We start from the raw sequence: 23,922 nt of genomic DNA, 5'->3' as shown, positions 1-23,922 counted from the left end.
AGGGGCTTGTCCATCCCAACAAAGGATAATCATGGGACGCCATCACTGTAGACCGCAAACCCTACTAAAAGAATGATAGCCATTGTGTGCACTTCAGAGTACACAGTAACCAGTAAAACTAGCGAAAGGAATGATAGCCATGATGTGGGCATCACTGTAGACAGTCACCGGTACCACTGGTAAGAAGAAGGATAGCTATGTTGTTGACATCAGTGTAGAATACAACCAATAATACTGGCAAAAGGGATATCCATTGTGTTGCTGTCACTGTATACTCCAACCCATAACATTGGTAAAAAGAGACTAGCTAGGGTGAGGGAACTGCTGTCGATCACCACCCATAATACTGACAAAAAGACAGCTATTGTCAGGATATCAACAAAGACTAATCTTCGATAATACTAGCAAAAATAAGTATTGCTCAGGAGTGGACTTCACTGTAGATGAAGATCCATGTTATCAAAATAAAAATGATAGCTATGGTGTGGATTTTAATTGAGATCATTACCCATCATATTGGCAAAAAAAAATAGCTATGTTGTGAATACTGCTGTCTACGACCACCAATGATACTTGCAAAAATAATAGTAGCTATGGTGTGGACAACGCCAAAGACTGCCAAGAAAAAAACTATGGCTCAGTGACCTACTCTTCTGTAATAAAGCGGACGTCCCAAGCAAGAGAAGCACTGCCTTAAAGGGTTCGCAAATCACATGATGTTCTGGCAGTACTATCACACCCAGGCCAGATAAGCACTGATTTGTGGGAGTCATTAAAGTTAGGATCTAGTAAGAGTTCCTCACACCCAAGCAGGGTAAGGAATGGCTTGTGGAGGGTGTTGTCCCGTCACACCTGTTAGGAAGATAAGTGTCCAGTTACACCCAGCCAGGTCAAGCCCTAACTTATACTCCTGTGGAGTATGTAGTAGAAGCCCTCTCCTGCCCAGGCAAGACAAGCCCTGAGTCATGGGTGTAATAAAGAGGAGGAGGATGTAGGAGGAATCATGTCACACTCGGGCAGGACAAGCATTGACTTGTGGGCTTCACAAAGCACAGGAATTAGTAACAATCCCATCCACCCAGACAGGACCAGCACTACCACACGGGTGTCATAAGACACAGGCTGTTGGAGAAGTCTTGTCACATCTAGGCATGAGTGAGGATGCAAAGGGGTACAGGCAGTATAATCACTGACTTACACATGCCAAGTAGCAGCAGACATACTAAGATTCCAGTCACACTTGGGTAGAAAAAGCAATGACCCGTGAGCATCACAAAGTAGAGGATTTATCAGGAGTCCCTCTCACACGCAGACAGGACAGGCACTGATGCAAGGACACCAAATGATATTTAGACTAAGGTCTGGCGTGTATATCAAAGTGGGGGCTGGATACACAAAGTATCAACAAAAAAGCTGGTTTAACTAAATTCATTTAAGCAAACACTTCTAACTGATTTATGTAAAGCATATGGAGGTAAGCTTGTAATGCAATAAAAGAAGCAATCATTTGTAATGTGTGGAACAGCCAAAATATCTTATTCATGCAATGATATTTCAAGGAAGTTGATTATGAAGAAATAGGGCCAAACTGGTGTTTGTGTAATTTGCATATTTTCTTGGTAATAAGCTTAAACATACGTTATAAACTTCTTTAATGAGCTGAGGTCTCATTTAGGGTTCAACAAAATAGGAGGAATGCTGTAAAGAGGCGGACCTCCTGCATCTTCAAACCTGCTCTTGCCCCATTCAGAAGTGGAGAAATCACTGTGTTACAATCAGTGGATCCTCAGGGGGCTCCACCGACAGTAACTCCTTGTCTGGCAATCCATCAGCCAGAGTTTCAATGGGTCACAGTGACAGTCGTCCTGACCTAGTGAAGGCAGGGTGCCCATCACTGATTTCCCTGTCAGCATCCATGTAAGCAACAGTGGGCACAGGAAGAGAAAACGTACAATGGGCCCACTTTGTGAGTATGTTTTCTCTAAACAAAAAAGTTTGCACAGTGGTAGCTTTAAACACGGTGCCCAGTCAGCAAATCTGTAGCGCCTGGAAGAGATCCACCTCGGCGTCTCCCATCACATCAAAGAGATCCCTGCTAGGCAGGCATGTATCTCTAAATAGGGCAGACAGTTCACTTCCAGGATGACGGAGGTTATATTACCTCTTCCTCCCTAAAAAAAAAACAGCAGATGGTTGTGAAGATCTAAATTACCATGTGGTGTCTTTTAAACTTGTCACCCGCAAGCCTGGCCAATTGTTTATATTTGACAAACTAATGAAACTCTTTATTAAGAAATAGGCTTGTATTAGTTCCACCACCCACAAGCCTTGGGGCTGTATCCTCTTTCTCCCATCCCTTCTGATGCAAGCATCAGTTTGCGCCTGCCTGCTTACATGCCATTAGTTATACCTTGGCTTCCTTCAAAAAAGCATATCAGTCTTGCAAAATCGGTAATGCTGAATTCATCAACCTCAGACTCCCTGCACTATCCTAATGAGTTCCTCCCTATTTAGTGGAGTCACCCACAGGCCCTGAAACAAAATGATCCTAAAGAAGCTCCTGTCGACCTCAACAATCTAGCAAATCAGACACATCTCAGGCCTTGTTTGTGTCTTAAAGCTGTGGAAAACTGCAAAGGGTCCTCCCGGCTGGACTGCAATGACTTTTAGCAACTTGCAGTTGGAGGGCTAACTCTGGAGGGACATAGAAACTATTTTATCAAATACTGAAAAGGGCTCCTAAATGCCTGTGAACAAGGCCATCCCTGTTCACTGATCCTTCTTGATCTTGTGACCAAGTTTGGTACCATTGATCACCTTGTGATTGTCTATGTCAGTAGACATTAGTGGTGTCATGACTAAATATCTTCTTGCATAATATCCATCAAGCTAAATTGCACCTAATCCTCTCAGGAACAACCAACATCATCTGTGGGGTACCCCAAGACTCTGTCTTGTTTCACACACTGTTTAATGCCTAAATGGCCTCCTGGCTGTCATCTTGGGCTGCTACAAAATAGGATATCACCTGTATGTGGTCATCGAAAGCTTGTAGATGCTCCTAGGAACATTTCCCATGTATGCCGCTGCCTCTCTCATGTTCATCAGTGGATGTAGAATAATTGGCTCTGTCTACTTTGGCCTTAGATATTGATATTGATATTGTTACACTTCTAACCCTGTGATTTTGTCATGACCTTCTCTGGCAATCTTATATTGACCCTGCAGATAAACAGTATCCAAAATTGCAGCCTACCACTTAAAAGGGGTCCTGTCACAGTTACACTGCTTCCAGAAAATCACTGCAATCCTCAATGCTTGAGCTATCAAAACAGTGTATAAACCAGCCTCCTCTCAAACATCTATCACAAACAACCAGAGAGAATTATGTAACACACCTACAATATGGCCTAAATGGCAAAACCACATTATCTCTGGACTTAGATCACTTCATTAGCTTCCAGCTAAAGAAGGAGTTTCCTTTAAAACACTTTACCTTGTACACAAGGAACTAAAGGGTTGTGCACCAGGCTACCTTTTAAAACTGTTTGCTCCTTACCTCATGTCTACCAACAGGAGCTTATGGTCGACATTACCTTTCAGGTACGAGAGATGTGGAGGTTGATCCCTCCATATACATAATCTACCCATTTACCCAGGCATGTGAATAATCAACCAGCCCTGTATTTTATATCTTGCAGGGCTTTAGCATACAAAATCAACATTGTCTCTTAACTCAGGTCCTAGGATTCAGGCGTTGCCATGTAGGGGTCAGATGGCTGCCTGTCTACTGACGGACACTACTGCGTGTGTGGTGTGATTGACTGGTATCTATACCAGTTCCTGAATTAGGTCTTTAGTGCTACTTATTGCTCCCTCTTATAAGTAAGTACTCCCAACTCGCTCTTTGACCACCTTATTCTTTTAAAACTCTTAGTAACGCCTTAAAAAAAAACTCAAGTACAGTGTGCACAAGCTCTGCATAAAATGCACATACTTTGTTGGCCAGTAAAGTTTTTCAGTTATATTCAGACTTGGAAAGTGTCTCCACGAGGTAGTTCTCTTCCTCCTGGATGATGTGCAAGACGACTTTGTGAATTGCTACAGCCCTCTGTTTGACCTCATGGTAGGCAGTGGTATGATCCAGAGAGGTCTCCATGACCAGGTAGTGGTATAAATTGGGATTGCCTGGAGGTTCAATTCTAGTCCTCCCAAGCGTCAGCAGTTGGCTGTGGGTCAAAGTGCTGGTCGTATCGGGTAGTGGAAACATATGCGCTGACTGGGTCTGAAAAGCGCATGGGGACCCCTCAGGTTACTCTAGTGGAGGCAGAGGAAGTGATGTATATAAGAGTGGTAGTGGTGAAAGTGTAGTTGATGGCAGAGGTGGGGGAGGTAAAGGAGGAGGTGGAACATAGAGAAGAGAGTTTATACCCCTGTCCCTGTATTTCTTTAGTGTCTGCTGAAGAGGGGCCTCTGAAGATTTCTCTCCTAAGAAGGCACGTCTTCTCTTGTGATGCAGAATATCTACTGTCTTTGGCAGAGGTGGCTTCACCAAGATCTCCCCAGTGAAAGGGTGGATGTAGAGACGCTTCTGCCTGGTATCGAGTTCCTCATGAAATCTCTGCAAAATTGTCATCTCCCTTGGATCCACCTCTCTACGAAGATTTCAAGGATGACGGGACTTTCAACACTGACGAGATCTTCAGTGTCTGCTTCAGGAGTGAGCAAGGATGATGAGCAACCCGGGATCTGGTAGAAATCAACCACCAGTGAGGCTTGATGTTCCTGGGGAGAGTCCATGTCAACTTCTAAGCATTCTCTCTGTGCCGGCTGAATCCCGAAGATGGCGGAGGCCCTGAAGTTGGCAGTCTCTTTTTGCCCATGCTCAGGGCTCGATGTCGGACTCCAGAAGGAGCGGCTCCTTACCTTGACATGAGACTTTTTATGTGACCCTTGCTTGGTTGTGCGATGTTGGAGCTGGTTGGCGTACTTACAACCCTGGGCATATTATGTGTATTTTTAAAGCACACTATCAGCCTCTGAGTGTCCAGGCGCTGAGCAGGTGTGTGTGCCTAGCCATGCCTATGGTAGGTTGGGAAGTCAGGTCTTCAGCTTTTTTTGGAATTCAAGAAGAGAGGAGGGGGCTCTGGTGTGGATTGGGAGGCCGTTCCACGCTTTAGGAGCGATGTAAGAGAACACCTGTCCTTCTGATTTAGTTCTGTGTGTGAGTAGGATGTGTGCAAGTAGGAGCCGTGTGGAGCAGAGGTGTCTGGGTGGTTTTTGAAAGGCGATGCAATTGTTTCAGTAGGTGATGCCTTAGTTGTGTAGTGTCTTGAATGTGCTTGAGGGTTTGAAATGAGTGTGTTAGTTTACCATGAGCCAGTGAAACTGCTTGAGATGTGGAGTGATGTGAGTTTTGTGTAGGAGGTTGAGGATAAGTCTGGCTGGATGTCTTCTAGTGAGCTGCTAGGTAATCCTGGTGTAGAAGGTGTTTCCGTAATCCAACTTGCTAGTAACTATGGCGTGAGTGACGATGTTTCCACTGTTGAGGGAGACTCATTTGAAGATCTTCCTCAGCATCTTCAGGGTGTGGAGGCAAGATGCAGAGACAGCGTTGACTTGTGCAGTCATGTGCAGTTTGCTGTTGATAATTATTCTAAAGTTCTTGGTGTGGGTGCTGTGTGTGGGTCCGAGTACTGTCAGCTACCAGTTGGAGTCCGATGATGTGGTGTTTTGACCGAAGTTCGCTACTTCTGTCTTGTCAGATTGAGACAGTTGACTTTCATCTAGTTAGTGACTTCAGTCATGCAGACAGTGAACTTATTTCTTGTGCTGAGGTTCTTGTCCAAGAGGGAGAGTATTAGTTGCATGTTGTTGGCACAGGAGAGGATGCTGCTGTCATGTGCGCCGATGGCGTTGGCGTATGCATCGAACATGGTGGGGCTGAGCGAGGAAGATTGAGGCACTCTGCAGATGAGTTTGCAGGCTTCCAAAAAGTCAAGTGTTAGGCTGACAGCGTGTGTTATATCTGTTAAAAAGGAGTTGGATCTAGAGGCAAGCAGATCCTTTGATTCACATCTCATACAGGTACCTGATAAGGATTGGGAGTGAGACTGTGTCAAATGTTGAAGAGAGGTCTAGGAGAATGAGGTGTGTTGTCTTTCCTCTCCCAAGGATCATGTAGCGGTTGTCTGTGATGGCGACGAGTGCTATTTCTGTACTGTGACTGGGCCTGAATCCAGATCATGTGGCATTGAGGAGCTGGTGGTTACTGAAATGGTTGCTGAGGCGAAAGTTGATTAGTTTCTCTAAGATCATAAGGTATGGTAGGAGGTTGATTGATTTGTAGTTGGGAAACATGGCTGGGTGTGTGCATGGTTTCTTGAGCAGGGGCATGGCAGAGGCACAGTGAAATCTTTGATGAAGGCTTTTAGTGCAGGTGTCAATGCAATATGCAAGAGCTCTGCACTTGGTGTTCCATATCTGTTAGTGACAGAGTGTTAGTGTTGATTTGACGATGTCTTTATTTGTTGTGTCTTGACTTGTTCTCTATTTGTGTTCCAGTTGCTTGCATTGTGCTTCATCCGTCTGAGTTGCACTGTGTACCAGCTGGCCTGTGGGTAGGCTCTTGCCAGTGGGTTGCCCTTGAGGGGAGCCAGGGTGTTGGCACATGCAGTAATTCAGCTGTTGAGGATCTTTATGGCTTTCTACACATTGCTGGTGTGCTTGGTCCAATGCACACAGACAGCAGAAGCCCACTCTTCTTCTGTGATGCTTTTCTAGCTGCTGCAGGAGGTTTTGGTGGCGGTAGGTCTGCGGTGGTGCAAATTGGGTGTGCAGAAACTGGCAAGGATGTGGTTGGTCCATGTCATAGTTGTTGCCTAGCTGACTGTGATGTTGCTGATTGAGGAGAAAATCAGGTTCAATAGGTGTCCGGCAGTGTGGGTGGTTTCAGGAGCGTGCAGGGTGAGGCCAAGATTTCTGAGTTTTTCTAGAAGGGCCGCAGAGTTTGGGTTTGTATAGTCTTCTTTGTGAAAGTTAAGTTCTCTGTGGAGAATGAAGGTCCTGGTGTTGATGATGACAGGTGAGATGAAGTCCAAGATGTCGCTGGTGAAATTGGTATGGGATCCTGGTGGTCTGTGGAGGAGGGTTCAGCTCAAGTTGGCTTTGATGTGTGTCTGGAACATAAGATGTTCATGCAGCTGGTGAGGGAGTCCTTGTAGGTATAGCCAACTGGTGGTATCTTTGAATATGACGACAACACCAGCTCCAGGCTAGTGCTGATGGTTTTCCTTGGCTATCTTGTAGCCAGTGGGGGGGAGTTGTAGTGATCTCTGGTGCAGAGTTTGAGTTTAGCCATGATTCCTTGAGGAGCAGTAGGTCCAGAGAATTGTGTTGCAGTAGTTCCCATTTCTCTGTGGCGTATTTTGTGAGCAAACAGTGTGTAGGAGCATGCATGCAAGTGTGGCATGTTGTGTGAGCACAACCAGGAAGCTGGCTTGTGTGTGAACGACAGGAGTGCTGGGTATAGAAGAGTGCATGGGAGCTTGCAGCAGGTGCATGTGAACACACCTTCAGTATTGTGTGGACCGGTGTGGCAGCAGTTTGGAGAGTGGTGGCTGGGGGTGAGAGCACAGAGTAGCGTGGTAGGGTACCGGTGGGTGGGGGGTGGCCCAGGGAACCAGGGACGAAGATGGGTTTGCCTCTGGCACATCTGCTGTGCGCCCATGCTGCAGCCGCTGTTCAGTAGATCCCGTGAGGGGGAAGAAGCACAGGGTGCTGTGGGCAGGAAACCAATGATGCGACTTCTTGTGCAGATGGACGATGGGAAATCCAGTGATGTCACTTTCTGTGCAGATGAGTGGTGGGAAATGAAGTCCTTTTGCTTGGATTTTGTTTTAAGATGGTTTTGGCAGGAAACCAGAAAAGTCACTTCTTGTGTTGATGGAGGATGGGAAATCCAGGCATCCTCTTTATTTGAGGGCCGCAGATCTTACATGATGACTCCTCTTCCTCATGTTCTCATGAACGTCAGTAGACCATCTCTGGAGCACGTGTTGCCTGGTTGTGTTGCGTGGTTGGGCAGGCCACTTTGCCCTCGTCGGCATTGAAGGGATCTTGATATTCAAAGCTGTTGAGGAAGCTTGTTGGTGCTTCTTACAGGGTGCCCATCACCTTTACGATCTGTATTTGAGCAAAAGGCTAAGCAGTACTAACAAGAGACTTTGTTGTGGTCAGGAGAAAGGGATGAGTTGTAGACATTGTGATTGTTCAACTATGGGTATTTAGAGTAGCACTGGAGGCAGTGTTGGAAAGGCGTCCGTTCCACCACTATTCTGTGGTCTGTATTATCTGTGTTGTAGTTCGAGGGAGAACACAAGATCTCCAAAGGAGTCAGGGGTGGTAGCATTCGTGTTGTCAAGCGCTGGTTGTTGGTCTTTCAAAGGTGTCTTGTGAAGTAATGCGAAAGAGTCATGAACATGGAGTCGGTGGGCATGTACACTGTCGAATAAGAGAGGATTCAAAGTACATCTTGTGACTCGAAAGACTTCTTTGAAGAAAAACATCTTCTAAAAGTCCGAGCCCAACACTAGATGGCAGGAGTATGCAGAGCATGTTTATCACCAGCACACATGCTACGTACACTGTGTTATCACTTACATCGAGATTTATTATTCATAAATCAAAGACATACTGACAGGGCCTAATACCTTGATCAAAAATTTACAAGTCGAATATACATTTGCAGACTTTGCTTTTTTATTGCAAAAAGACTAATTACCATGGCCTGTAAGTTTCCTTGAGCATGGAAAATCTCCATCTGGCTAACTGAAATGGGTCAATCTGAAAATTCTATAATAACTTTCCAACAGGGAAGGACTGCTGGAGATCCTCAGACGAACCATGGGACTTAACTGTAATAGGATTTATAAGTCAGACGAACAAAAACCCCTCTTATATGACAGACGTCTACTGTGTAAAAACTGAGATCGTATTCCAGAGACTGCCGGGTACAACTGGAGGCAAACTCAGGGGTGTTTCTAAGAAGGACATGAGCACTCCTGAGTGATATCCAGGTGGACCTGTCTGATATGGACTGATAAAGCAATTTGCAATCGAACTTCAGCTCAGAATCACAAACACTTCCATACACCGACACCACACACAAATCTCCGGGAACACAGACTCCATATTCATGTAAATCATTTGGATAGAATTGCTTCCAGTGGCCAAGAGACACCAAGGGCCAGATGTAGCAAGCAGTTTTGCCCATTCTGTTTCTATGGGAAAATGTGTTCGTACATATGGCCCTAAATGTATTGTTTGCTTACCTTAATATTTTTCACCCAATTTGTTTTATTATATTTTCAGTGCATCAATGAATCATACACACTCCTCTCGTATCATGTTTAAAATGTCATGTACTCTCATTGTAGGAAATGGGTGCTGGAAATTCAGGACAGTGCGGGCGAGATGAGGAGGAGCACTGCGGAAATTGCGGACACATTTGCGTCCTATGATTAAAGGGTCTACACCTCAATATCAGTTGCTACAGATGAGGACTGTGCTGAAGTCCTCAAAGATATTTGTATTCAGCCTCTGTTGGGTGAGGCCAAAATTAGAAAGACCTCAATGAATCAGGCTATCACAAGGGAGTACCCATATCCATATCTGTATTAATGTTATTAGTATAAAGACAATAAATTGCATCAACATTTCTCCTAACAAAACTGTGCACGTGAACACATAGTGCTGGTGAATATAGTGCTTGTGAACGGCGGAAGTGAAATACATAAAAATATAAATAAATATATACACAACAGCAGATGGGCTATCGTCGTAAATTATTATTTAAGTACATGCCAAGAAGGTGACTCGATAAACTAATCACGTGTAAGATTGAAAGTAAATGTCCCAATTAGCTGGGATAAATGTCGGCATTTCAACCCTTATTTATTCGAGGGTCATCAGCAGGACTAGAGAGAAGAGAATGTAGTGCTGTAAAAGGAACAAAGACAGGAAATATTAAAAAAGAGAAAATAAAGAAAAATGTTTATGCACTAGTTAGTCAATATCACACCAACTTGGAGTACAAAACCAACGGTTTTGGCAGAGACAATAGAGGTGGGCTTTGCCACAGGTAAAGTGGACAAGTGGTCAACAAACAAAATTCCTAATGATCAAGGGAAAAAGATAGAGACCCTTTAATATTCATGTGAGGGGCAGGAAAAGCGGCTGGAATCACCCAACAAGGGCGAGTATACACAAGAGACAAATGACCTCTCTCTGCATCCCGTGATAAAATGATAAAATCTCACCACTCTCCCATCAGTGAGCACTCGACCAGAAAGGACAAAAGCACCTCATGTGGGTATCTGGGGGCACCCGGACAATTGGTTGTTGCTGCCTGTAGCAGATCCAAAGAACTACTCAATCCTTATTAAATACCAAATTCCAAAACCCTAATGAAGGCAAATAGAAGGGGGCTTACCTCAAGTTAGTTAGTAATAAGAAATCCAAACTGTCACTACTGAGAGGATCAGATATTTCTGCAAGAAAAAATTCAAAAAGGGTCCAAATTAAGGAAAGGCCTGCAACAATAGGACGCATGTGGGGACACGTCCATGACAGGGTATTTAAAGAAAGTGGGGAATGAAGCGGTATTTACAGAAACCAACCGTATTGGTGCTCAAACCGCAGCCATGAACAAACTACCCTGTGCTGTTCTATGAGAAAAGATGAAGGGAGACACTATCAGTCCACAACCGAATGGTTGTGGGAGTGTTTACAGAGGCCATGGAATTCCTGGGATGGCCTGGGAAACTGACAGAACAGACCCCTTCTGGGACAGGGAACTGCTTGGGGAGGTTGGGGTGCTGCCGGGCTTCTCCAAGTGGGGGATCTTGGGCACTGACCACCTGAGAACCTTGTGGAAAGTGTCTGTACCCTTGACATTTGAGACCCTCCGGAGTGATTATAGCCTGGCAGACATGAGGCGGTATTGGTACACAAACTTAAAGTTACAAATTTGAAGAGGAACAATTGGCGGAATCCTCGCCATTGAAGGATAGGCTTCTTCTTGACCCTATGCTTGATAAGGCCATCTCGCTTACATACAATAGAATAATGAATAATGCCACAAACACACTAGGAAAGTTAAGGGACAAGTGGGTGGCTGACCTGGAAGGAATGGATGATGATGAGTGGGGGGAGGCCCTGCGGAGTTCTCAAGTCCCAGATATACGAGCGGGGTTTCGACTAGTTCAGCTCCGTATCCTACAGAGGGCCTCGTATTCTAGAACACTGCTTTGCAAAATGGGGTGGAGCTCGTCACTGCTTCAGAAATTACGGACAGGAAGGCACCTTTATTCACACTCTGTGGACATGCCCAAATATCCAGACCTGCTGGGAGGGAGTGATAAGAGTGATGTACAGGGTCATAGCACTGGAGGTCCCAACAGATGCCAAATGGCTCACCCCGAATGTCTTTGAGGAGCGTAACTGGCCCAAGTACTTGTAGTTGTAGTTGTGGTTGGAGGTGGGGGCCGGAGTAGCAAAAAGGAATGTTGCACAGACCTTGAGCTCAACCGCCCCCCTGGGATTCCTTATTGGGAGAAAGACATGGATTGTTGCCAACAGGTGGAGAAAGTGGTGTACCAGAACACGGAGTGCCTCAGAAATGGGACAAGATTTGGGGTGGCTAGAGCATCTAAGCAATCACGGGGACTCCAAGGTTCCTGAGGGATGGGGTTGTCACAACTGGTATTTATGATGGGATGAGGGATCAACATCTATGATGTATATCTATCTCTGCAGTCCCGAAATCCAGCGGACCACTATGCTGAACTCATATATGCTATTACGATGTGCCTCTCTCCTGTACAAAAGGACTCTACTAAGGTTATTGCTTTGTTCTGAAAAAATAATACTAAGATGCTTAAAAAAATGTAATGGGTCGCCAAATTATGATCTATTGAAAAAAAAAATAGGATTTAAAAAAATCATTTCATAGTATCACACACCGCATCAACTGTGAAAGAGGAAAATAAGAACTGACTCAACCTGCACAAGATGTAATCAACAAAAAGCAAATTTAAACTAAATCCACAGAATGCTTGTTAATTCGAGGATACCTGGAACACATATTTGGACATATGCATGAAATGACAGACTTAGGCCCTCATTCTGACCCTGGCGGTCTTTGACCGCCAGGGCGGAGGACCGCGGGAGCACCGCCGACAAGCCGGCGGTGCTCCAATGGGGATTCCGACCGCGGCGGTAAAGCCGCGGTCGGACCGGCACCACTGGCGGGGTCCCGCCAGTGTACCGCGGCCCCATTGAATCCTCCGCGGCGGCGCAGCTTGCTGCACCGCCGCGGGGATTCTGACCCCCCCTACCGCCATCCAGATCCCGGCGGTCGGACCGCCGAGATCCGGATGGCGGTAGGGGGGGTCGCGGGGCCCCTGGGGGCCCCTGCAGTGCCCATGCCACTGGCATGGGCATTGCAGGGGCCCCCGTAAGAGGGGCCCTACATGTATTTCACTGTCTGCTGCGCAGACAGTGAAATACGCGACGGGTGCAACTGCACCCGTCGCACAGCTTCCACTCCGCCGGCTCGATTCCGAGCCGGCTTCATCGTGGAAGCCTCTTTCCCGCTGGGCTGGCTGGCGGTCTGAAGGAGACCGCCCGCCAGCCCAGCGGGAAAGTCAGAATTACCGCCGCGGTCTTTCGACCGCGGAACGGTAACCTGACGGCGGGACTTTGGCGGGCGGCCTCCGCCGCCCGCCAAGGTCAGAATGAGGGCCTTAGTCATTTCATAGTCTCTTCTCTCAATTTTAACTCAATGTTATCATGCCAGATACTCTAGGGGCTTTTATAATCACACAAAGTGTAATATTTCAGGGATTCTTTCATAAGGTTTACAGAAGTAAGTCGTCAATTGGATACTTAGAACTGATTGTGGTAAAAGGACAAGCATGTTTAGACTTATGGACCGATCAGCTAAGGAATCTGACTTCATGGCTAAGGTTAATAGAAGAAATATTTCGGTTCAGACCCCCCTCCCAGAGCACGCAACTCATAGAAAAATGCTTGAATGAGGTGTTGAGAAGCAATACCTCTCCATTCTATCTGTTTTTTAAAGTCACACTTAAGACTAACAGTCATTAGATATGGCCGTGTCAGCTAAATGGTCCTTTTTGGAAATCAGCTCTTCTATCCTTCGCAAAATGTGTTTTTCGGCTACAATCTATATTTTAAGCAGAAGCCAGAAAAAACGTGTTATAGAATACAGATACCATAGAAAGTTAGTAGTTTGTTGAATTTCAGCTGGCACTGAAGCTTACAACATTCTTTGCAAAATATTGCAAACAAGATGATGCAGGCAAAACCATGCAGCACTCTTAGAAAACTGTAGGATTTTGTTGAAAAGTATACTAAACATCCACAGCAGGGTCCTAACCATTGGACTCTTTTACAAGACATGCTATCAATAATCACCTGTGTGTCTCTGCTGAAGACTTCAACTCCTCTGTCTGGTCGCTTCTTTGGCACAGTTTGGGTCCCTGCATGATGGTACTCTGCTCCAGTCAGTTTATGTTTATACCCACCCAGGTACGGCTTGTGGAACGGTAGTCTCTCAATTTCCACGACCACATCCTGATAGGTAGCAGCATCTACTCAAGAACAATAGAAGGACTGATGTATTAGCAAACTGGCATGCAGATGACTTGGGTACAATGAGTGTTGTAAACATTAATAAACTATCCATACAAACCAGTCTGAACTTTTACAGTTATCACATCAGGCATGTTGTAGTCATGCTGTGGCTTAATCGTCTTAATTGGAAAACTGTCTGGATCTGTGGATAACATCTCAAGCTGGATAGTTCCATGGGGTCTAACACCAAGGTCCATTAGAGAGTCTGTGTCTTGAACTGGTTTGCCTAAAATTTTAGAATAAACAAGGATGTGTAATTGTTAAGTACATAAGTATAACTTTACCTGTGAGAAGAACATAGCAATATACCTATACCATCCCTATCTGAAATGTTAATGTTGCTCTCCAAGCACTCTGAGTTTCTCAAATGATATTCCATACGCCATCCAAAAATAGCACCTTAGCAACAACATCCAATACACATTGGAAGAGCTCCGATTATAAAAATCGGAAAATAATAATCCTGATAATCAGGAACACAATTCTTTGTGTTAAACAAAATTGACTCAAATAAAATTGATTTCACGATTGTTACAGTTTTCTACAGGGCTGTAACACATACCTTGAAACATGATTTGGATTACCATCTGTGGGATCTTTAACTGCGATGCAAAGTATTCCTTGAGCATTCCAATAGTAAAGCCGATGGTAAAAGCTGTTGTGACCACATGGCCATCAGGAACTATCATGATTTTAACTGATGAGAAAAAAGACCACATAGTTACTTTTTGCTAGGGTTTTTGTTTTGCAATCAATGCATTAGAGCTATTTTTGTAAATAAAAAGTATATGTGATTGTTGGTGTTCATTGCTATCCAATCTTCATTTGATGAGATTGACGGCTTCAAATGATGAGGACATCATCAAGGAGTAGGTAAAGGAGTTAGGTACTGTTAGAAATGGGGCTTTGGTTGGCAGTTAGGTTACCCCCTGTCCAAGCAAGGACCCTCATTCTAGTCAGGGTAAGTCACACACAATCCAAATTATCCTGGCCCTCCCTCTGTTAGCTTGGCACTGAGCAGTCAGGCTTAACTTAGAAGGCAATGTGTAAAGTATTTATGCAATAAATCATGCAATAACACAGTATAGCACCACAAAAATACACCAGTGTTTAGAAAAATATATAATATTTATCTGGATAAATGCAGGTCAAAAACGATTGCGATGCAATATGTATATGTTGAAAATATCACTGTAGAAATGATATAAAGTGTCTTTAGTCTCCTAGAAGCAAGAAATGTCTCTTGCAAGCACCAAGTACCTGGTCTGCGGTCAAAATCTCCGCAAGGAACCGCAGAGGAGGAGATGCGTGTAAAACAGGGAGGCGTGCGTCGATTTCTCGGGCCGCAGAGGGCGATGTGTCGTTTATTTTTCACACAGGGAAGGCTTTGCGTCGATTTCCAGCACTCAGTCTTGGATCCTCTTCGGGTTGCAAGGTTTTCGGACGCCCCGGGGACGATGTGTTGAAATCCGGCACTAACAGGACAAAGTCACAGGGGCTGGGTCGATCTGGTGGGCATTGCGTGGAAATTTCTACTGCACGGCATGCGCTGCTGATTCCTCGCAGGAAGTTGGGCTGCGTCGTTCCGGCTTGCCTTTGCGTCGATCAAGTGGGCCGTGCGTCGAATTGCTGGTCGCTACGCTGGCGCTGCATTGATCTTCTTCTTGCGAAGTCGGGCTGCGTCGTTCCGGTGTGGTGTGCAGTGAATTTTTCACCGCGTGGCATGCTGTGCGTCGATTTCGGCCGCACAGGGAGTTCTTCTTGCAGTAATGAAGTCTTTTTGGTCCTGAGACTTCAGGGAACAGGAGGCAAGCTCTATCCAAGCCCTCGGAGAGCACTTCTCAGCACAGCCAGAGATCAGCAAGGCAGCAGGGCAACAGCAAGGCAGCGGTCCTTCACAGAAAGCAGTCAGATGAGTCCTTTGGGCAGCCAGGCAGTTCTTCTTGGCAGGTTGCAGGTTCTGGTTCAGGTGCTCTTCTCCAGGAAGTGTCTTGATGAAGTAGAGTGTCTACCTCAGAAGTGTCTGAGTTGGTAGGGGCTGAGGCAAATATGCCTTTGAAGTGGGGGAGACTTCAAAGATTGGCTTAGAAGTGCACAAGGTCCCCTTTCAGTTCCATCCTGTTCGCTAGGGTCCTAGTAGGGGGTGTGGCAGTCCTTTGTGTGAGGGCAGGCTACTGTCCTTTGACATGTAAGTGTCAGGCCCTCCACCCTCACAGCCCAGGAAGACCCATTCAATATGCAGATGTATGCAAGTGAGAATGAGCATCCTGTGTTTGGGGTTTGTCTGAGTGAATGCACAAGGGAGCTGTCAACTGAACCTAGCCAGACATGGATTGTAAGGCACAGAAGGAGTTAAGTGCAGAGAAATGCTCACTTTCTAAAAGTGGAATTTCTAAAATAGTAATATTAAATCCAACTTCACCAGTCAGCAGGATTTTGTATTACCATTCTGGCCATACTAAATATGACCTCCCTACTTCTTTTAGATCAACAGCTACCATTCAAACAGTATATGAGGGTAGTCCTAATGTTAGCCTATGAAAGAGGCAGGCCTCACAGCAGTGCAAAACGAATTTAGGAATTTTACACTAGCAGGCTATGTAAACTACACAGGTACATGCCCTGCATTTTGTCTACACAGCACCCTGGCCTATGGGTTACCTAGGGCCTACTTTAGGGGTGACTTATATGTAGAAAAAGGGGTGTTTTAGGCTTGGCAAGTACTTTTAAATGCCAAGTCGAACTTGGCAGTGAAACTGCACACAAATGCCTTGCAATGGTAAGCCTGAGACATGGTTAAGGGGCTACTTGAGTGGGTGGCACAAGCAGTGCTGCAGGCCCACTAGTAGCAATTAATCTGCAGGCCCTGGGCACATATAGTGCACTTTACTAGGGACTAGGTGACCATAAAATCCTGACTGCACTTGACCCAACTGAAAATTCTACACCGGATCTACTACGACAGGGATCGCTTAGACCGGGAGGGAAGAGCGCTCTCTGCGGCCTTTCTCCATTGTGGGGATGAGAGAGCTTCCTCCATAGATATACTCTGGAGTTACCCTGCTATACAGCAGTATTAGACACAGGTGGCGGGTGAGTTGGGCAAGGTGGTGGGAGCAAGTATTCCTCTTGACCCCAAGTACATCCTGTTGGGAATGTGGGAGATGTTGATATCTCAATGGGGCAGCTTCTTTTATGTAATTTGGGGTTGGTGGTAGCCAAAACGGGTAGTGGCACTACATTAGGGGGCACGACAACCCCACCACTGCTGGAATGGAGAAGAGAAATGGACCTATATATAGCAGCCGAAAGAGTCACATACACAAGCAGAGGATGCCCGTGCAAATTCCACAACGTATAGGGAAGGTGGTTGAAATACTATGATATCCAGCTTCCATTGGGAGCTGCGACTCCCTCTGCATAATTGAATTGAGGTGTTGTTCTATGTGGGGTGCGTAACCGTATCCATTGTTGTGATTTCTTCTGTATTTGAAACTGCTATGCGAATGCCCCTTGTGCTTGGTTGGGTGGGTGTGGGTGTGTGCGTGCATCCCTTACTGTTTCTTGTATTTTATTGCCCAGCGCAAGGTTGCCACCTAAATATACTGTTTGCTGTGTTATTTACGAAACGCTCATGAAGATTTTTGGGAGAAAAAAAATGTTGCAGCACAGATACATTTATCATTCATAAAGGTTTCAACATAGATTGATCAGCAGTCCTAATTGGATTTAATATTTTTTATTAATAACTTAAATACATCTTAAATACACATATAGGGCCTGATTCTAACTTTGGAGGACGGTGTTAAACCGTCCCAAAAGTGGCGGATGTACCACCTACTGTATTACGAGTTCCATAGGATATAATGGACTCGTAATACGGTCGGTGGTATATCCGCCACTTTTGGGACGGTTTAACACCGTCCTCCAAAGTTAGAATCAGGCCCATAATCTTGTGGCACACTGTTATTTTCGCTCATGTTGGAGTGCTTGTAGTAAAGACCCAGGTCAGCTTGGACACTGCAAGTCGTATTGATCTCAGATAGGACTGATTGTGAACATACACAGGTCATTCATTGGTAGGGGAGAATCCCCTTACCTCAGACTCAACAATGATCAAATCCAAAGGGGTAAGTTAAATTGAGTCGACACCTAAGAATAAGAATTTAAAGAATTGTAACACATAGGCAGATCCTCTTAAGAAAGTCAAGCTTGCCCCTGATAACAAAATCTCAGCCCTAGAAGATGGAGCTTTTTATTCAGCAAACCTCATACGGAGTGAGAATGTGTATTACAAAGGCGCTGTAAAAACTCCCACTAACCTCCCCAAACCACTAACCTCTGTCCAAAACTCTTCTTAAGAGTAGTTAATAAAATACTAGCACACTCAGTTTGTGAAACCAGTTAGTTGGGTTGGTAATAATGCATTCAGTATATATCAAACCCTACAGGAGTAATAATTACTAGGTATGGTATTAACTTCTAATTCCGAATTCTGCATAGGGGATATTATGGTTATACTATATATTAGCATCTGTTCCAAGTTCCAAAATTCTAAATTTGGGATATTTTATAATATGATTTCTGCCTGTTTTTTTGGTGAAATTTGAATACGGGAAAGAGTTTGGAATTACTGCACAAATTTTAATCCCATTTAATGCACAAACTCATGTTTGTGTCCTGTTCAGGATTAAAAAGTATCTCAAAAAGATGCTATCACATTTCCAGGTAAATCTCCCCTAAAGTGACCCCCAAACCTAAATTCAAAGGTTTGCAATAGAATGTGAAAACACACCAGTCAAGTGAGCCACAATGAAAAACCCAAAATGGATTACTTGGGTGAGAAGTCACTGAATTTAAGATGGAGGGATTCGGAAAGCACTGTCCTCCTTTTATAGCCAATACAGAATCGAGAAAATGAACAAAAACTTGCCTCAGAAGGTCAACTAGGAGCATGAGGTATAATGGTGAAAACACAAGGCCCATATTTCTACGGGGACTGGTAATTATTCAGAAGCATTCATAATCAAGTCCCTAGTGGACAGGGCAGTACGCACTGGCATATATTTAGCCGAGCTACATCAATAATTAATGATTTGAAAAGCAACTCCAACCACCATATATTCAGATTAAATTATAATGCAAACATCACTAATAGTTTTTAGCCAACTATCAGGAACTGTCTTTATACTGACAGGTTATCATAAGAAGGGAGAGTGAAAATAAGTTATCTTTATGAGTCCGAGTCTCCTGTTAATCCTTACTACAGCGCCTATGGACATTCGTATACAGTCGCGGCTCGTGGGGGTTACAGGGGACGGGCGGAGAAGGGAGGGGCATTTTATAAAAATTTAAAAATACATTTTAAAAACGTACCTGCATGCGGTGCCGTGCCACCGCTCCTCAGTCTCCTCAGCAGCAGGCAGGCACAGGCTCAGCTTGCCCTGCGGACAATCCTGACGCTGCTAAAAGAAGGCCACGCCCGGGCAGACTAGGAGGCTGTTCCTGCTCTCTCCAGCCTGACAACACAGTGCAGGGCTGGAGAGAGCACAGTGCGCATGTGTGTTTGGCCGGCCTGAGACGGCCGGCCAAACACACATGCGCACTGAGGGGATTGCACAGTGCACTCCCCTCAGTGCTCGTCATCCCCAATGCCCGCCCCTTTAACAATGAAAAGCTAGTAAACTTTGTTTATTATCTTTTCATTGTTAAAGGATTTGCAGCAGTTGCTGCTGGTGAAGGGGCGATGCCAAAGAGGAGGAGCTGCCACTGTTCATATATTTAGGACATATCTTTAGCAGGGTGGTAAGTCGGAGAATATGATCTGAGAATACAGTTACATTGCAAACATGCTGTCACCTCAATTACTAACATCTCACAATAAGGAAAGGTGCAAGATTAATATTCAGAAAGCAAGCACTCAAAAACAGTAAAGTCACAACGCTACAGTAGAGGTAGATACACCTTAGCTGGTATGTGGGTTGTCAGTGGCACAACCTTTGGAATAGCAACATTTTAAATTACCTGTTTCAAAGGCAATTATCGTTTCTTGTTCACCTTCCATCTCATCCAGCAACATTTCACAGAGAAGAACGGCACCCAGATATAAATTTACACAGGAGGTCAGAAGAGGTAAAACTAGAGCTCTCTCTTTTTACCAAGGGCCCTTCTTTGTAGGAGAGGTTTTTAACATTGCTTAAGATCAAAACAATGACAGAAAAACGTAATTTAGAACAGTGACACAACTAACAACACAACCTACAACACAAAGGGATAGATCAATAGAGGTATGTTAACATATCAGCTTTTTGTGAGAAATATAATTTTTGTGGAGTTTCATGTATTATGCCAATTACGCTTCACTCATATCAGAATTAACTTCATAGAGTTCGCACAAAACAATCATGTAAGATATACTGGCAGGAGACAGATTCGATGAGAACATTTTTGTTCATGAAAAACAAAATGTCTCCCTGAAACATTTTCTACTTAAAGCCATCGCCCGTAACAAAGGAGTCCTATAAATCAGTACCAACCACGGCTAAAGCTAAAACAAGTGTCACGAATCAGTGGGAAAGGTGGGGTTAGGAATGATTAGCAAGTGATTCACCCCAAGAAAAGAAAAGACACTTACTATGCTTATCACCAACATTCTTGGTCTAGAATTGATCACTGGTTCCCCGCTCTCAGGGATGGAAGCAAACAAGAAATGAAAGTGATCCCTTCTTAAAAGTCAATAATTGCCCTAAGAATTTGAAGACTCACTTCAACAAGATGCCTGAAGTCAGATTAAAGACAGCAACGGTGAGAAGTGTTCTGATTCTGAGTTTTTAAAACGTATAAAGGAAAACGTCCCAAACTTCAAGAAATGCAATATTGACTCAATGGATGTTCTCGTTGTCTGAGAAGTCAATAAGGAATGAACTGGAGTGCCCTATATATCCAAGGTAATCATACAGTGAAACCAAGGGGGAAATACATTTATGCTGGGAAGAGAGAAATGTTCTGAAGGAAAAGATGAAGAGTTGACAGGTATAATGTTTGTTCGTACCGGAGGAGAAAGCTCATGAGCGTTAAGATGGGCTTAACTGCTAATTATGAATATAGTACCCAGTTCACTAACATTGCTGCTAAACAATTACATGATAAAACTTTATTTTATAAATATTGCCGCCTACATAGCTAAACGTAATACAATGTTATTCATTATATGACTGGCCTGCTTTCTTATTACAGTAAGAAGATGGGTAGCGTGTTTAAGAAATATTACTCTTAAAAACTATTTCACTGAAGTTAAGCATTGTCAGGATAATACAGAGAATTCGTGGATAAACGAATACCTCGCATGAGTCTAAGGAGTAACAGGAAGTCAAAGCCTCAGAATCAGGCTACAGGATAGCAGGAAGGTATGAAGGAAAAATCTGCAGGAATAGATGGATTCGGGAATGAATTTCAGAAGATATTTCAGTGTAATCTAGGAGCAAAATAATATAGAAAAAGTACTCATTAAAGTTCATATGAGGAAGCATTCATTTTATCTCTTGAGGAGGGCAAGAATCCAAATGTGTGTGTTTTACATACACACAACTTTGTAAAAAAGGGAGTCTAATATTTTTACTGAAAAAAGGGAGTCTAACATTTTTACTGAGACTTTGCAACTGGCAGGAAATTCCCTTTGGTTATATCAATACGTTATCAGAGCTTTTTTAATGGGTCATGTTTCCTACAGCTCACACACACTTTGGTTTCAATGAGTCGGGACCAATCACTATAATTAAATTCGATGCTGTAATTAGTGGCCGACATATCCAAATTTGAATTGTAAACGGAAATACTTAGATTGCATAAATTATACATGATAAAATTCCATGTCAGGACCGAGGATTATGCTCAACTTTCCTCCTCTTTCTCAAATCTAGCAGTTTTAACACTGATAAAAAAGCTACCTTTCTCAATAACCATCGGGAAAGGAAATTAACCAACTTCACCCAATCAGAACATAGGGCCTGATTACGACCTTGGCAGATGGGATATTCCGTCACAAACGTGACGGATTTCCCGCCCACCATCTTACAAGTTCCATAGGATATACTATAACTTGTAATATGGCGGATGAGAAATCCGACACGTTTATGACGGAGTATTCCATCCGCCAAGATCATAATCAGGCCCATAGTGTCCCATAATAGAGCACATCCTTCCTTTAATCTCACTCTTTCTTTCCTGCTCCAGCAGCCGGCAGATACGTTTCTTTATACTTCTTTCTATTGTGATGGTAGTGTAAGTTTTTTTATATTAACATTCATTGTTTCCTTTAGGTGTTTGCTGTGGTAAGGTGCCTCAACTCTACTTTCACGGTATGGATGATTTTGACGGGACCGTGTGAGCACGGTGGAGCTCTCTGCCGACTAGAGGGTGCTCCAGGACTGCGATTCTGATAAGCGTGTGACAAGGCGTGTTGCTGCTCCATGGTCAGCATGCTGGTACAAAAGGATTAGTGAGTGCCACCACTGCCACAGAACTTTTGCCCTTTCCCATCCGCCTGGAAGTCTCTACGGTCCCAGGGTGTCTGTATTAATTTTTTGCAACTAATTTTTTTTAAACTCTATTTTTAGCACTTGGTTCCACAGGGACAATGTCCAGGCTGAATATATATATATATATATATATATATATAGAGAGAGAGAGAGAGAGAGAGAGAGAGAGAGAGATAGATACTTTACATTAAAGAAACAATAGAAATTCATTGGAAAAAACAAAGGTTGCAGGGACGTTATAGTTAGGTTCATGTATTACCCACACAAAACCATTACAATTCAGCAGTTATAGTTATACATATGTGAAGAAACTAAAACTTATGCCTTAAGTAACTTTAGGTTATGAGTTATAGTTTCTTAACATAAGTATAATTACATTTATTTTGTGTGGTTAAAATGTGATTAAAATGTGAACCTAACTATAACGTCCCTGTAACCTTTGTTAGGACACTCAATATTAGCTGGGTTTGCTCTTGTGCCACATTAAAGGCCTGCCTTTTGTCGCACGGAGACCCATATCAGATTCTTCCAGGCACATCATGCAGGAGATGGAAGGGGACTATATGAATGAAGAGTCAGTCTCCATCCTCCCCTTGGATGACAATTTCTGCGATGCAGTGGACACCTCCATACACCAGGCTATGGCCTCAGCCATTGAACCTCTTGAGAGGGACCTCATGCACTTACTTTATGTTTATCTAGGACCTCTTACCTTAGGAGTATAACAGCCCCACTCATGAGGACTCCACCAATTGCTGGGCCAGGACATTCCTGCTCAGGTGCAACGCCTGGCCAAGCACAAGCAGGAACTGAAGAGTCGAACTTGGTGCTTCACACTTATTCCCCAATATGGGGGAGGAGCCAACAGAGCTTTCAGGGCCCTCCCTTGATTCTATTGACAAAGTCGGCCCTTCTAGGCCCTGGCTTCTTTCTCTGGCTTTCTTTACTCAGATATCACTACCCCACAAAAGTGGGGGTTCGGACCTCTGACATGCTGGACCCTTGAAGACTTTCTGCACTCTCGTTCTGCCAAGTGGTCGCCGTCAGACAAGGTAGCTAATTACATGACCGCCACCTGCGGAGGCCTCTAGAGAAGGAGGTGAGAGCTTGTCTTTGGGCTGAATACCTATATCCTCTTTGGCAGGAAAGGTTGTCCTCATTCTGGACATAGATACAAGGATGGCCACATTCCTAGGAAAATATATCTGTGACCTTAAAAAAGGCAAGGACAGATCCTGGTGGTCCTGTCAGGGTAAGCTTCTTGATGTCATAGGTCTCCTCACTAAAACTCTGCACATGGCAGAGGAGGCGAAACAGTCTGGTGCCCTCATTCATCTGGAAGCTCTTTCAGTATGGTCCCAACGAGTTGTAATTTTCCTGGGGAACTCAAATTTTGCCCTTTTGATGGAGAGGCGCCACTCTCTCCTTAATAATGTGGGTAAAAGTTGGGAGATTCAGCCTCTTCTGAAGCGGGTGCGGTGGCTCGAGGGTGAACAGTTTATTAAGAGTTGGGGGAGTTTGTCTCCATGGTCATCTTCCTAGACAAGGCAAAGGCTTCCATGAAGAATTTTTTTTGACCCAAGACTTTTTGCTGGAGCTGGTCATGGAAGAAGGCCCTCGACCAGCTTTACCATTTCCCAAGGCTTTCCTAGAGGGCAAGGCTACC

General features: G+C 44.3%; 1 protein-coding gene across 1 annotated transcript in view; it reads right to left on the bottom strand.

Annotated features, from left to right (window-relative positions):
* Positions 1–23,922, bottom strand: part of IQUB (IQ motif and ubiquitin domain containing) — a 256,750-nt gene that overhangs the window by 169,404 nt on the left and 63,424 nt on the right. The window contains exons 3-5 of the mRNA XM_069229884.1: positions 14,282–14,416; positions 13,778–13,945; positions 13,501–13,676 (exon numbers count right to left, since the gene is read on the bottom strand). Of these exons, the coding sequence (XP_069085985.1) occupies positions 13,501–13,676; positions 13,778–13,945; positions 14,282–14,416 (479 nt within the window). The remainder of the gene's footprint in view (positions 1–13,500; positions 13,677–13,777; positions 13,946–14,281; positions 14,417–23,922) is intronic.

Source organism: Pleurodeles waltl, chromosome 4_1 (genome assembly GCF_031143425.1).
Source record: "Pleurodeles waltl isolate 20211129_DDA chromosome 4_1, aPleWal1.hap1.20221129, whole genome shotgun sequence".
In the NCBI taxonomy this organism is placed as follows: Eukaryota; Metazoa; Chordata; class Amphibia; order Caudata; family Salamandridae; genus Pleurodeles; species Pleurodeles waltl.
This window is presented reverse-complemented; position numbering and strand designations above follow the sequence as displayed.